At 41.0% G+C, this 15,585-nt stretch overlaps 1 protein-coding gene across 1 annotated transcript in view; it reads right to left on the reverse strand.

The window, feature by feature from the left end:
- Positions 1-982: 982 nt before the first annotated feature.
- Positions 983-15,585, reverse strand: part of LOC145414160 (acetylcholine receptor subunit alpha-like) — a 230,824-nt gene continuing 216,221 nt past the window's right edge. Inside the window, exons 12-15 of the mRNA XM_080283725.1 lie at positions 12,503-12,619; positions 9,507-9,605; positions 3,325-3,544; positions 983-1,204 (exon numbers count right to left, since the gene is read on the reverse strand). Of these exons, the coding sequence (XP_080139851.1) occupies positions 983-1,204; positions 3,325-3,544; positions 9,507-9,605; positions 12,503-12,619 (658 nt within the window). The remainder of the gene's footprint in view (positions 1,205-3,324; positions 3,545-9,506; positions 9,606-12,502; positions 12,620-15,585) is intronic.

Below are 15,585 nucleotides of genomic sequence, written 5' to 3' on the forward strand. Positions count from 1 at the left end.
ATGTTCACTCTTACTCCTCTCACCCACAGAAACTTCCTTACAGGAGAAATTAATACTGCACCTGTTTCACACACACTGCTCTGACACCGACAACACCTCCTGCTTCTGATGTTGAGCATGTGCATCTATGTGGCACTGAACACTTTGAGACCTGGTGCCCACTTAGATCAGTTTGAGCCACGCATGAACACAGATTGGCTATAGAACCCTGTGAAATGGTCCAGCCACCTCACTCTATGAATCCCAGTCAGTTCCACTTTGCATTACCCGTTCTAATTCCATCTTAAACTAATTCACAGTACGTCTGCATCACACCAGCTTTTCACATGATAACTACAATAACCTTTCATGTAATGACTGGAGATCACACAGGCTTCTTAATGTGTCTGTATTACAACAGTTGACCTCACCCTTCCATCACAGTACTGTACTGGGTAGCAGACATATATATCCTTATATCACACACTGAGCAGTGGATATATATACACAATTTGTATTATGGGCACAAAGCACTGTTCACCCTTCAAGCACTCAACAGTATAAAGAGAACTGGTCCACTTTCGTACTTCCTTGAGAGAACTGGAATGTAGAGCACTGACTGGGAGAGTAAGTGCTTTGTTGCTGGGAGAGTGTGTTGTTGCCCCTGGGTGAGCACTGGGCAATGAATTGAAGGATACAGGTTGCCAGCTTTAAAAAGACACCACACCCGTTCAAAAAGTAGCAGCATGCCACAACAGCAGATCCCCAATGCAGGTTACTGAAGCAGGGTACCAATCTAGGCCACCACACAGCTATATGGGTGTCCAAAGCAGACTGCCACAGTTCAGTTTACCATAGAGGATCACCACCAAGCTACAGATCTCCAAAGCATGTCACCATACTGTGACGAGTCACCACAGCAGGTCACAATTCACCACAGTGGGGTCATTGCACACACACCTCATCACCACACCATCAGCAAGTTGACATACAGTACACCACCTCAAGTCACATTGCTGGGGGTTGGGGAGTTCTTCGGTGGGATGGAGCCAGAGTCGCCGATTGCCTTGATCTCAGAATACAAGATGTCAATGGGGAGGCGATCATCGTAGAGTGTGGGGGCCTGTAGAATGATGCCAGCTGTCCCCAGCAACACGGCTAAAGTGAAGATCCATAAAAAGAGGCGATCAAGTACCATGGCCACATATTTCCAGTCTTCCTTTACCTGTGGACAAATAAACAAGTAAGTGAGGATGTTCTAGGTGTTTTCTCTATTTCATTAGTAGTATTTCTGTAAGCTGAAGATATTTTCAGTGTTTTCTGTGAAGAACTACAGCAACATTGGTAGGTGTGGATATCAAAGGTGTTTTCTAAACAGTCAGGTCCCACTATACAATACAATTGCATCAAGAGAAAACCTGTCACTGAATGATCTATTGCATCGTGAGATCAATATAACATGAATTCAGTGGGGTTAGGGAGGGTGCCCTCCACCACAAAACCCAGAATCTATAAACCTTTTCCCCTTTGAGCTTGACCTTGATGCCCCTCAGTAGCACCATGTTTTCCATTAGGGGTAGCATGCTTGCCAGACATGATTTCCAAGTCAGAAGTGTCAGCATTTCACAAAATGAATTGTTATCACTTCACTTAATATTGCACACTGCACTGTTTGTTAAGCACTTCACACACCAAATGAAATGAAAGGCAGACGATCATATTAAATGTAAACACCGCAGTGGTGTTTCAGTGTCCTTTCATGCAAAAAATGAAACAAAAGGGAGACGATCACAGTTAATATAATCACTGGGTAGCCATCTAGCCTCTATCAGCTAACTGGGAGGCCCTGTCATCAGCTGACTGGGGAGGCTGTGTACATAAGGCTGACAAGATTATTCTAAGTCACAAGTTTCAGTATTTAACAAACAAAAAGTTATCACTTCACTAATTATCATACACTGTATAATTTGTTAAGCACTTGCACTGTTATCTGGTGATAGCAATGGTGTTTTAGCAGTCTTTCATGCACAAAATGGAACAAAAGGCAGATGATTATAAAGAATGTAAACACTGGGTGTCCACATTGGCCCAGAAAGCTGAATGTTGGCTTGCATGTGTCACTGCATCCGCACAAAATTCTCAGAGGTGGAATTATCGTTTACGAAATTCTCAGATGTGGCCATCACAACTACCGTTTACAAAATTCTGGGAGGTGGCTGTTGCAACTATCATTTACGAAATTCTTGGATGTGGTCGTTGCAATTATTACTTATGAAATTCTTGGAGGTGGCTGTTGCGATTATTGTTTATGAAATTCGCAGAGGTGGCTGTAACAATCATTGTTTACAAAATTCTTGGAGGAGTTCGTCATAATTATTGTTTACAAAATTCTAGGAGGTGGCCATCGCAATTTATCACACAGAAAACAGTCATATAATGAGACCTGACTGTATATAACTGTTTTCTCTCAGCTGAATGTAATCTTTGTTGGGTAACTTACTAATTGCACAAATAAATATTTCAGCACCTGGATGAATATACACCAACCCTACAAACAGAGGTGGCATGATTAAGATCTAACAAATGATCTTTAACTGATTATGATAATGATAATCTAATTTTATTAAAAATATGTTAAAAGGATCTTAAAAACGACATTTTACATGGTACACCATCTTATCATTAAAAATCTGTTAACAACAGTCAGATATATGGTCAAAACACAGAGGCAGTTCAGGATTTTTCCTCACTTTTTAAGACATAATGTGTAAAGCTGTACTGGATCCTGTCCCAGAGCCTGACACTTAGAGAGATTAGCCTGATAAATTTACTGGGTGAATTTCATTAGTTCACTGCACAGGATATGGCCCTGCAGGTTGATGGGTCTGCCTGATCAGAATGGGGTAGGCCAACAACAACAACTGGGTAATTACCTTTTTTGTGTGTGTGTGCTTGTATAACTGAAGAATTAATTTTTTACTCGGCCTCATCATTATTACCTCATAAAATTAGTTACACTTATATGTAACACTGACTTTACTAACGCTTCTCACTGACATAGCTACAAGTAGGTAATTCTTCCCAGAGCCATATTATGCAATGATGAATATCAGCTGGGTAAATTTACTTGCTTTTGCATTCCTCTGTGGTCATGCATAACCAGTATTACATCTGCATGCTCAGTTTGAATTATTCACCATTAGTACCTCACTGGACAATGTGTATTTAAATGGTTACTGAATCGGACTAATGCTTTTCCATTAGTTAATTAGCTAGCAACTTGCTCTTAACCCCTCACCCTCTCCTCCTAATCCCCCTTCACACCCCTCCCCTTCCTTCACTCACCTTGCAGGATTCCTCTTCCCTACGAGTGTGTTCTGCAATAAACCTGACCCCCTCGAAGGCTTTGATCACCTCTGGACAATACTGTGTACTCCCTGTTTCTGTGGGTCCTCTTCCAGGTGACCCCACGTTTCCATTCAGTCCTACTCCAAGCTCATCAGCTAGGACTGCTGGGCCATGGATCTTGCATCCCCCATTAATGCCCAGGGCATCCATGTCTCGGCTGGAAGAGGAAAATAAGATTTAAAAGAAGAGTAAAAGATACTGAAAAGGAAAGAGTAAAGATAATGCTGTTCCCCTTCAGTCTTAACTCCCAGCTCTTCATCTAGGACTGCTGATCCATGGATGGTGCAGACCCAGGCATATTAGAGTTATAAGTGTATTCGTCTGTTCATTTGGTTTTGAAGGCTCCAACATGCCTGCATGCCTTGGTCCTGGTCACCTTTTTTCTTTTTTTTTTTTTCTTTTTTCCAACTCTGGGCATAGGCTGCATAGCCTGCTTTCAAGGCCCAGTAGTCCTCCTATGTACTGCACACCTCTACATGTCACCACTTTGGCGCTAACACCCACCGTCCATATTGAATACATGCTAGGGCTGTCTCATACAGGACTGGTGTAATGGTATTAGCGGGGGTATTTTTACAACATGTCGGCGGGCCTTCTGGTAGATCACTAAAGTCTGATTTTATGAACTTCAAATCCTTAAACTGTTCCCTGCCCCAGCGATTTTTTGAACATGGGTCCGTCAGGACTGCAGGCCAACTCTCTACCGATTGAGCCACCGCCTCCCCCTAACGGCAGCTCTCCAAGCTGCTTGATCTCTGGCAGCTTCTCTATTCAGTCCCTTATCCCTAAGGTCACACTCAATGACCTTGTCCCAGGTCTTTTTTGGTCTACCTCTCACAACCCTATCTTTAACATTAACATTTCTCACTTTCTGCTTCCCGCATCCCCCCCACATCCCAAACCATCTCAATCTACCTCTCCCCATCACAATGCCAATACACTTCAGTCCCATCCTACCCCTTAACTCTTCCACTGTAAACTTAACCCCTCCATGGCTGCCAGCGTCGAATGACGTTTAGCTGATCAATGGCCGCCGGCGTCGTTTGAGCACGGCCTATAAAAAACTGCAAAATTTTTTGGGAACTAAACGAATGTTCTGAACGTCTTCACACTGACCTACATTACACTCCCATACACCTCATTAAGCAGTTCAAAGTCTGCTGCTGTGATGAGTGGAGATTCGATTTTTTCACTCCTAGCCATGACTAAACAAGCACAACTACACCCATTATCTCGATCCAGGCAGAACATATCATCTTTGTCCTCTCTTGCAAAACACACACAACCACCTGTTTACGATTATGAAGTAATACAGGCACATACAAAAAAGACATGATAATATGTGAAAAATACATTTTTGTCTTGGTATCTTTACCTATTTGCTCAGGTTAGCTGTAATGGTTTGGATCATTTGATGCAGTGCAACTTGTAGAAAACTGTGAAAACCTTCGGGATGTGAACGAAAATCTGGGACATGAGACTGACCTTCACTTCACCCTCTTACGTATCCATCCGTTCACCACCTGCTGTCATGACGAGTGGATATACGATTTTTTCGCTGGTGGGCATGCCTAAAAACACATAGTTACACCCATTATCTCGACTCAGACAGAAAATACAATCTTTTTCCTCCCTTGTAAATCACATTCAACCACCCTGTTTACGAGACAGCAATATATATTGCGAAAATAACAAGGTAAAATGATAAAGATGAACATGTTATTATGGAAAAAATACGTTTTCCCCCGTCTGTAAACTTATTTCTGCTTTGTATCTGTATTCGTAATAATTAGACGTCTGAAACTGCATTACGATTCTATATGTAGCCATGCTCGACGTGAGGGAGCTCGAAGTTGCGACTCAACTTCCGTATTGCTAATCGGATCTGACCCTCCACTTATTCTCCTGTGGCAGAGTCTAACCTTGGAGGACGTGCAGTTTTCTCATTTAGGACCGAAAATTCAACTCTTTCGCTCCCTTTTCCAAGCACGGGCACAACAATAATGTAAGAAATAACTCGAAACTACCATAAACATTTTATATCACAAAGGTGAAAAAGTATTCATAACATTGGATGGTGAGGAATTGGAAAATGTGAGTATGTTTAAGTACTTGGGTAGTGTGATGAGTAAGGATAGAGGTTTGGAGGGTGAAGTGCTTGAAAGGGTACAGCAGGGAAGAAAGGTTGCTGGTTCTTTGAAAGCAGTGATAAGAAACAGGGAAGTGAGCATGGAAGTGAAAAAGTTACTACATGACAGTATTGTGATACCAACTCTAACGTACGGAAGTGAAGTCTGGACGTTGTTGGAGGGACACAAGTCAAGAGTGAGAGCCATGGAAATGAGTTATTTAAGAGGAGCCTGTGGAGTCACATGGAGAGACAGGCTGACGAATGAGGATATAAAGAAGCGTTGTGGTGTTGATGTGGATGTGATAGGAAGCGTTATGAGGAACACACTGAGGTGGTTTGGCCATGTGGAGAGGATGGAGGGTGAAAGACTGACGAAGAGAGTGTATGTGAGTGAGGTGGAGAGGAAAAGAGGGAGGGTGAGGCCAAGGATGAGATGGAGAGATGGGGTGGAGAGGTATAGGAGAGAGGGGGGTGTGAGTTGGGAGCAGGGCAGTGAAATGGCAGGGGACAGGGCGACTTGGAGGCGATTTGTTTGTGGCCACCCCAAACGGGATTGAGGCGTCTGGCAACAGATAGATAGACAGATTTTTTTCCAGCCATTCCTAACAGATTATGTACTGAAATCATTCGATATCATCATATCTCATATATGCACAACATTTCAGCACCATTCGTATTGTTTTTGGAGGTAAAAAAAAAAAAAAAAATCAACACCTGCCCAGTTGCGTTGCGGCAGCCCCTGAGCAGCGATATAGGTTGCCGATATTTCTGCAACTTCCGTGCTCCATTGTAAGCCATAAAATGCGTCTAGGAAGCTGGGATTTGTACACTTAGGTGCATCTGAACTTTCTCTTCAATATGGTAGGAAAAAAAAATCAATTTTCAAAAATTCAAAAAATGGCCCCGGCGTCGGCCTGGTGGGCACAGAAAATTCCGAGCCTTCGGTCACGGAGGGGTTAAGGTATATATGAATTTAAAAAAGAAAAATACTCTGTTGATATTCCTAAGGCAGGGAAGAGGTTGTGTAGATCAGATATTCATTCTTAGATCTTTAGAGGAAATGTTTCTAGAGAAGGGAAAGAAATTGTATGCGGCACATGAATTTCAAAAAGAAAAATACTCTGTTGATATTCCTAAGGAAGGGACGAGGTTGTGTAGATCTGATATTCATTCTTAGATCTTTAGTGGAAATATTTCTTGAGAAGGGAAAGAAATTGCATGCGGCCTTGATGGATTTGGAGAAAGCATATGACAGGATGGATAGACAAGGATTGTGGAAAGTATTAAGAATATATTGAGTACATGGGAAGTTGTTGAATGCTGTGAAAAGTATGTAGGAGGATGCTAAGGGTGCAGTGTGTGTGGATAGTGAACTGAGTGAATTTTTCTGTTTGAAGGTTGGGTTGATTCAGGGATGTGTCATGTCTCCATGGTTGTTCAATCTGTACATGGATGGGGTTTTAAAAGAGATACAAGGTAGGGCAGTGGATGTTGGAGTGGCCCTAATGAGAGAGGGCAGTGTTTGGAAACTCCCTGTACAGTACTGCTGTTTGCTGATGATATTGTGTTGTTAAGTGAAGAGGAAGGGGAGCTGCAAGGCTTGGTGGATGAGTTTGGGAGAGTGAGTAAGAAACGGAATCTAAGGGTGAATGTAGGGAAGAGTAAAGTTATGGTCTTTGAGAGAAGTGAAGTCAGTGAATGTACAGTGAGGATGGATGATGAGGAAATGGAAAATGTGAGTACGTTTAAGTACTTGGGTAGTGTGATGAGTAGGGATGGAAGTTTGGAGGGTGAAATGCTTGAAAGGATACAGCAAGGAAGAAAGGTTGCTGGTTCTTTGAAGGCAGTGATAATTAACAGGGAAGTAAGCATGGAGGTGAAAAAGTTACTACAAGACAGTATTGTGATACCAACTCTAACATATGGAAGTGAAGTTTGGACATTGTTGGAGGGTCAAAAGTCAAGAGTGAGAGCTGTGGAAATGGGTTACTTGAGAGGAGCGTGTGGAGTCACATGGAGAGACAGACTGACAAATGAGGATGAGAAGGAACATTGTGGTGTGGATGGGGATGTGATAGGAAGCATCAGGAGAATCACACTGAGGTGGTTTGGCCATGTGGAGAGGATGGAGAGTGAGACTCTGATGAGGAGAGTGTATTTGAGTGAGGTGGAGGGGGAGAAGGGGAGGGGGAGAAGGGGAGAGGGAGAAGGGGAGGGGGAGGTCAAGGATGAGATGGAAGGATGGAGTGGAGAGGTATATGAGGGACAGGGGTGTGAGTTGGGAGCAGGGCAGTGAAATGGCGGGGGACAGGGCAACGTGGAGGTGATTTGTTTGTGGCCACCCCGTTTGGGATTAAGGCATCTGGCAATAGATAGGTACATATTCCTAGGTGTCAGGTTCTGGAACACATCTAGCACAACTGTATAAGTCATGTCTCAAGAAACTGGAACAAATCCTGACTAAGAAAGAGCCTCACAACATAAAAAGGCACATAAAACAGTGGCCACAAAAACAATACTGGACCCACTTCAACAACATCTCACTTCCAGACATTCTAATGCTAGCAGTGATGAAACACCTACATATCCATTTCACACACAGGGCAATACAACACCTTGATCAGAACACTGCACTATAAGCCCTCCTCCTGATATCCACTCATCAGAGGCATTCTTAAATAGGACTGACTCAGTACAAACAGCTAAACTTAAAATCAGGAAACAACCAAGCCCTCCTTTGTGGGTAGCTTCGATTCCAGTTGGGCAGGAGCTTGGATAACACGTGCCCTTTATGTATAATAGGCCAACACAACCTAACATACAGAATGGAACACTGCACAGCATATGCCACATTAAAACACAGACTCAACATCAATAATGTCTAGGAACCTATGGGATGGACAAATTGAGGCAGATGCTTACCAGTGATCAATGTGTCTGCTCAGTCAGAAAGGATGGGGTCAAGCAACAACTTCTCTACCTACTCATAAATATTTATCATCTCACCTACCCATCTACTCATTTACTTTTCTATCTACCCACTTTCTTTCAAAACTATCCACCTACTCATTTACCTTCCTACCTACTAATCTATCCATTCACCAACTTAACTTTGTCCCTACCCATCTACTTATCACATTTTCTGCCATATAATATACATTTTTCATTAAAAAAATTGCTTTAAAAATCAGCCTGCACGTTAAACTACAAAGGTCATGGTTTGGGATAGGCCTACAGGTTAAGGTGGCTGGTAACCACAAAGCCCTGTTTGCCAAATTGGTGAAATAACAATGAAATATGAGAGCTCTGCCATCAACAGTCTGATGCAGATCACTTGATGGCCATGCTAATAACAAAGACTTCAACAATTAAACTCAGATGAGTATGAATTATCATTAATACATCATAAACAAACAGCAAACTAAGCATTCTATGGGTTAGATATTCACATGAATGGAGTGACTGCACCATGCCAAATGCATCAGTTGACTGTAAACTAATGACAGCTGACTGCTGTTGGTGCATGCAAGGTAGCAGTAAAAGATTTGTATATACATTTATTTCCACTTTAATTTAATACAAAACTATTTTCCCTCACAACTTACTGGTAGATGTAGAATATGAATAATTAGTAAACTAAACTGATTAATTTTTTTCCCTGCAAAATACCCCTTGCCAAATCACGGGTGCACATTATACACCGGTGAGCATTACTCTATCCTCTGTGGTGGAAAATATGGAATTTACCTCTCTACCTACTAACTTACCCAGTTACCAATTCACCTTTGTCCCTTTCCATTTTACACTTGCAATGTACTGATAAATGCTGAAAAGTATAAGCCATAACACAAAATAATACAGCCATGGTACTGAGAGACCAGATGATACTCACCTGGAGAGTACTCTTTATAGGGTGACCTGAAACGACTTACATGGAAAAGTGCTTACTATGGGGTAACCTGGTACTAAGATCTGCAACATGACCTACCTTGGGGAGTACTCGCTGTGAGGTGACCTGGGGCGGCTGCCTGGCAGGTCCATGTACATGAGACCTTCGTGTATGGCATCACGGAGCTCTTGCTGACTTCTGAAACATGTGATGTTTCACTAAAATGTACTTCATTACACTTAACACCACAGTATTCACCACTTTACAACATACTGTTTCAATACAATTAATCACTCTTCACTACATGGCACTTCATCACACTGCACACTTCAGTGCATCTGACAGTACTATACTATGCCATATTTTACTTTACACAAGTTCAGTAGATTGTTATACTTCACATGACCCTACACCACTGCACTATATTTTACTTCATTAATTTTCAGTACACAGTATTTCATCAAAATTCATTAACAAAAAATTAACACTTCTATATGCTTCACAACATTATACCATATTGCAAAAATTTATAAATGTGGATTTCCTAGTCAACATGATATTAATTACACCACCATCAAAACAGTGTAGTACTGTCTCCCACAAGTAACTTAAATGTGATACGCAGGTGATCTACAGAACTTAATGGTCACCGGCTCAAATTGTTGAGAGCTATGTTTATCTGGAACACGGAGCTAAGTGTTGAGTTAGATGACAAGGATATACATAAACAATTTAGCAAATTTAATGCAGTGGACAATGTTGTCATCAAAAATATACTTTCTGTACCAAGAAAGTTTAACTGGAATTACTGTACAGTAATTAGAAGCCAGTGTTATTTTTTAAACTGTAACTGTCGTTGAACAACAGGGTAGCTACCATTAGCTTAAGAGTATGACAAAATATAAAAAGACTATTGGGTATACACAGAATGGTGAGTTTGTCATGGGCCTCCATCACATACAAGAAATATGTACTGAGCTTAGGTGGAACTGTTAGCCTTAAGACAATGGTAGGACAGTCTGGGAATACTTTGCCACTGTCACCTTCATCATGCAGAGCATTGCCAATGTGCTCAATTCTATGCAAAATAGAAAAAAAAAAAGGTGCTTGCAACTGTTGTATATACTGATGTAATTTACTCTATCTCCCATGTCTGGTGCACACATCTATGTAACTGCTGTACTGCTTTAGACAGTATAATCTGTACTTAAGTTTCTTCTTTGTATATAAATATTTTCTGGTGCTACCTGTTTAAAATGCTGTGCTGCATGTCTAATGGCAAAATAGTAATAATTATTATACGTACTGTACCTGTATTACTTATCTAAGTGTTACTTCAGTACATTTCAACAGAGTTCAGATAACCACAGTGCATATTCATTACACTGCACACCATTACACTGCACTTTACCAAGACCCCAAACTACACAACAATACACCATTACAGGATGTCCCTGCACCATGCCATGTAGAAGAACCCAGTTCTGATCCTTCTGAGGTGCTGTCTGCCCCAAGATAGTGTCAGCTTGCATGTGGTTGATGGGTCTGTTTGGCCAGACAGACCAGGGCAAAGCAACAATAATAGAATGCCTTGGTTTGATATCACCTTCGGATGGACATTCAATGACTGTAGTAACATGTTCATACATGCATTCCCACATATTTGCACACTGTTGCATCCACTATTGAAATTCAGATTTTTACAGACTCAAACACTACAGCTCCATCCACCCATCATCCAATCCTAAGTTGCACCATGAGAAGCGTAGGAGCCCGGGGCTAGGAAAGTTGGTCCTGGCATTTAAGATGAGAGTGACCAGCCTCATTCATCCCTGAGTGGCAATACGTGAGCAATAATCCCCAACCATCCCTTGGATATAAACCTTCACCAGCTCAATCTGATTGGAGCACCTGTATTACCCACTAAACCACCAGGAGCCAAAATTTGGTTATATGGTTACCACCCAGCATAGTAAATGGTTTCCTGGTGTACAGGAAACTATTTGGCTTGTCACTCAGTGTAGAGTCACCCACAGGCAGAAGGAAAAGGAAAGAATGAAGGAAAGAAAGACACAAGAGGGAGTGTAAAGTCACCCACAGGCAGAGGAAAGAGGAAAGAATGAAGGAAAGAAAGACAGAAGAGGATGGATGGAAAGAAGGATGGAGGAGAGGGGAGGAGAGGAAAGGGCAGACACCCTAAAGCAACTCTACATCAAGTGAGTGGATGGTGAGCGCCTCCACCTACCACAACAAAACAAATACAGGTATTCACATGCACTTATTACCTTACACTCCCACACCTATACCTGTAGCACACGATGAGGTTGGTCACATCTCGAGTTAGAGTAGCGTATGTCAGACATGTGAAGGGCAACCAGTATAGTTCATGCATCCACAGAACACTTCACACCATTCCTGTTTGCTTCACACCACTAAATCACATTTCACACCATTGCATCACTATCAAACTTCACACTACAATGCCACATTAAAAATACTTTGTGGGATTTTATCCCCACTCACCACAATTTGCAGCATTTTAACACTTCACACCCCTCATCATATTTCACATCACTCACTACACCACAGCATTTTATCACTATGTACCACTCACCACTTCACACAATGCCATCACAACTTCCCAACTCTTATTACACTTTGCAGAGCTTTATCACACTTCATTCATACCCAGAATAGCTGTTACAAGAGTCAGGCAGAGTAACCTAAGCCTGGCCCTCTGCCACCTAATATGAATAAGCTTTTGGTAGGAGAAGGACAATGGAGCAGCGACTACCACCATGGTACCAAGTAACTGTCGTGACCATGACAGCACACACGTTTATGCACCTGCTTATGAGTACCTAACTATCTGTCCATCTACTCACCCATACATCTATCCATTCAAAATCTATGCATCCATTTATACACCCACCTATCTATTTATACAAACATTCATCCATTCATCCACTCACCTGCCATCCATCCATCACCCATTAATCTATCCACCTATCCACTCAGTCAATGGCAGCCTATTTATTTATCTACTGTATATGTCAATCTATCTATACATCTATCAATTCACATACAGTACTGACCTGAAGGAGTTTTCCCTGGAGTCAGCAAAGGAGTCTGTGGAATAATAGTTACATGCGTCCCTAATATCGCCACCATTACATGAACGCAGCATCCCTGCCTTGGTCTTGGCGAACAGGCTGTGGGGGATCCAAGATGGGGGTCAGGGGAAGATGGAAGGGGTAGAATGTGGGAGGTGTGGTGGGTAGGGGACATGCATAACCCTTTTAGGATGTGGGAAATATTAACATTCCAATGACAATGATGGCAATGTTAAATATCTGACTGGTAATCCATTGGTTATCTTTCCTATCAGGATCTTAGTTCTTTGACTATAATGACAATTTAGTTTACTTCTGATACTTCTAAATTACTTTCAACTTCAAAAGCACCTCTTGCACTTAAGGGGTTAATGAAGGCTACATCTAACCCTTTCAGTTTGAAAAGTTTATAAGCTAAATAAAACTGTCTGACAACATGAAGAATATACTAAAATGTCATCATACTGTATTGAAGGTGTTAATCTTCTGACGAGAATGGTTGAAACTTCATTCTGTTGTGGATACCTTACCAATTTATTCCACTTCTCAAGTAATCCTCTAATGAAAGAAAATTATAACTACCCGGTATATTATTGTTGCAACCTCTGGACAACTTTACTTCCAGATTAAAACTGGCTTTGTTTAACTCTTAACTATTTTATACTTATTACCTCCACCCAATTTTACTATTTTACACTTACTATCCACATTCAATTTTACTTTAGTTAGCAGTAGGTTTTCATCCTCTAAGGGTTAACCCCCAACCACAGTCACCCCTACTACAGCTACTACTGCTGTACTGCTAAAAACTAATCTTTTCTATTGCTAAACTGCAGGAAGAAATTACAGCTTGTTAGATTTTATGATAAGTGATAATACTGACCAATTACTTCTATAATTAACTGTACTTTAATAACCTTAAGGATTACATTTAGGTCTATGCCATTAATATTTACCTTTTACTAATAAACCATGAAAAATATTCAAGGGTGTTCCCCAAAAGTGTGTTTTGAAATGTATCAGATGGAACTTTAACACTAAATTCCAATTCTTTTTAAATAAGCAGTTACTACAAGGAAATTACTCTTACCTCAATAATTAACAACAGATTATATTATACATATGCAAAAAAAATGCATATACACCAACTGCACGAGCCACCAAACAATATCCACAGAAAAAAAAAAGGAAAAAAAAAATCTGAAGAACTGACCAAAAAAGCACTATAGGTATCTACCTTCAATAAGCGAATAAAAATGGTAAACTGTATGTGGACTAGCTAAACAGAAAAAAAAAAAGTTCTATGACTCAAGTAGTTTTAAATGATAGGAAGGAGCTATATATTTTTCCAACAATCTAGAATTTTCCAAAAATCATATTATAAAAAAAAAGTACAATTACATTTTATTTTTTACAAAATGTCTTTCACCGCTAAACACCTGTGAGCAGTAACTGATGCATTCTCTTATTTATGAAACATTTTTAGAGGGTAAACTGAGTTAACTGGCATTCGTTTATTATACAAGGTAATTTATTTAGTTTGGTAGAGATGGCTGGATTTCCTATACCTAACCAATTCACTACGATGATGTCTTTTTACTTTAATCAGAGTCCAGTTTTTTATCAACCCAGGGACCTGTACTACCAAAGGGGTTAATTAAGGATATCTCCAACCCCTCCAGTTTCAAAGTCCCCTCAAAGCTGACTAAAATCATCTGCCTCTTAATAAAGCAAAAAAGATGTCACTGAATGGAAAGGGTTTGGCCACGCAGTCAGGTCATGCTGCTCTCACAGCTAACATGTCACAGGTCAAACAGATATAAGGGCATAACAGTATCAGGAGTAAGTGGTGCCAGGTGAACGGTCAAAGAAATATGAGATAGTATGTATCAGGTTGTTGGTCTAAAACTATAAGGGCATAAGATCAGGTCCAATGAGAAGTACAATATCAGGTCAGATTAATATGAAATCATACATCAAGGAACTTTATGGTCAGACACACAAGCGCTCAAGAAAATCAGGTTATGGATATATCATGTAACAAGTCCAAGGAATATCTGGTCACAAGCCCATGGAGTATTAACCCCTTCACTGCGGGGCGTCACTTTCGTGACGCTTGGGAGCAAGGGATCATACCGCGGGGCGTCACTTTTGTGATTCTGTGTTATTTTGAATTTGCCCGGGCTTTCAAGCGATGACTTGTATCATCTATCAGTACTGCCAATGTCCAACACTAGTCAGCACTCCTAATCTCATCTGTACTCCCATCCATTGTTGACAATTTAGCCCTTCTCCCCGTTCTTGACTCCCCTCCCTACCTCCCCTCCATTACCCTCTCCTCTTGCCTGTCCGGCCATGCTGCGCTAAGGAAATCTTCCCCGGAACTTTCCACTGATTTCATCCATTGAAATAAGCCCTATGCCGTTCTTATACCAAATAATATATACAAAAAAGAAATAAGGTAAGTGATAGTGCCATACACCTGGAATTGGCTAATTACCACCTGACAACACCTCACTTGCACTCATTCGCTAATTTTCGCTGTTTATTTCCCCTTGAAATATGCCGTATAATCTTTTCTCGTAATAAAAATATATATAAGAAAGGAAGGGAAAAGCCTAAGTGATATTTACATTCACCTGGAACTACTTAATTTATTATGTATTGTCTAGATTTCCTGCCAATCATTTTGTAGCATATATATTAGCAGCTGTCACCACGCTGAGACTGGCAGCATTACAGTCCCCCTAAGCCACCACAGTATTCAGTTTACTGTCGTCTTTCAAGGTGAAACCACTTCGGATTCGCGCCTGTCCAATTTCGCCGCTTTTTAGCCCCATGCAAAGGGCCCTGTGACCTCTACCCCCTACTAAACCTCATGTGGAAAGGAGTAAAGGGCTAAGCGACTGCTGTGGAACGTGAACTGGCTAATTCATCAATGAAAATGATGGACAGTGACTACGATCTTTCTGGTGACTAAAACAATGCAAGTGGAAATGTAAATAATGTGTAGACAGCAAGTGAAAGCAATGAATGTAAATATAAGTGAACAGTGGAAAAAAGTT

The sequence above is a fragment of the Coenobita brevimanus genome, chromosome 98, assembly GCF_032717465.1.
Source record: "Coenobita brevimanus isolate Jiangsu-jjx chromosome 98, ASM3271746v2, whole genome shotgun sequence".
Classification (NCBI taxonomy): Eukaryota; Metazoa; Arthropoda; class Malacostraca; order Decapoda; family Coenobitidae; genus Coenobita; species Coenobita brevimanus.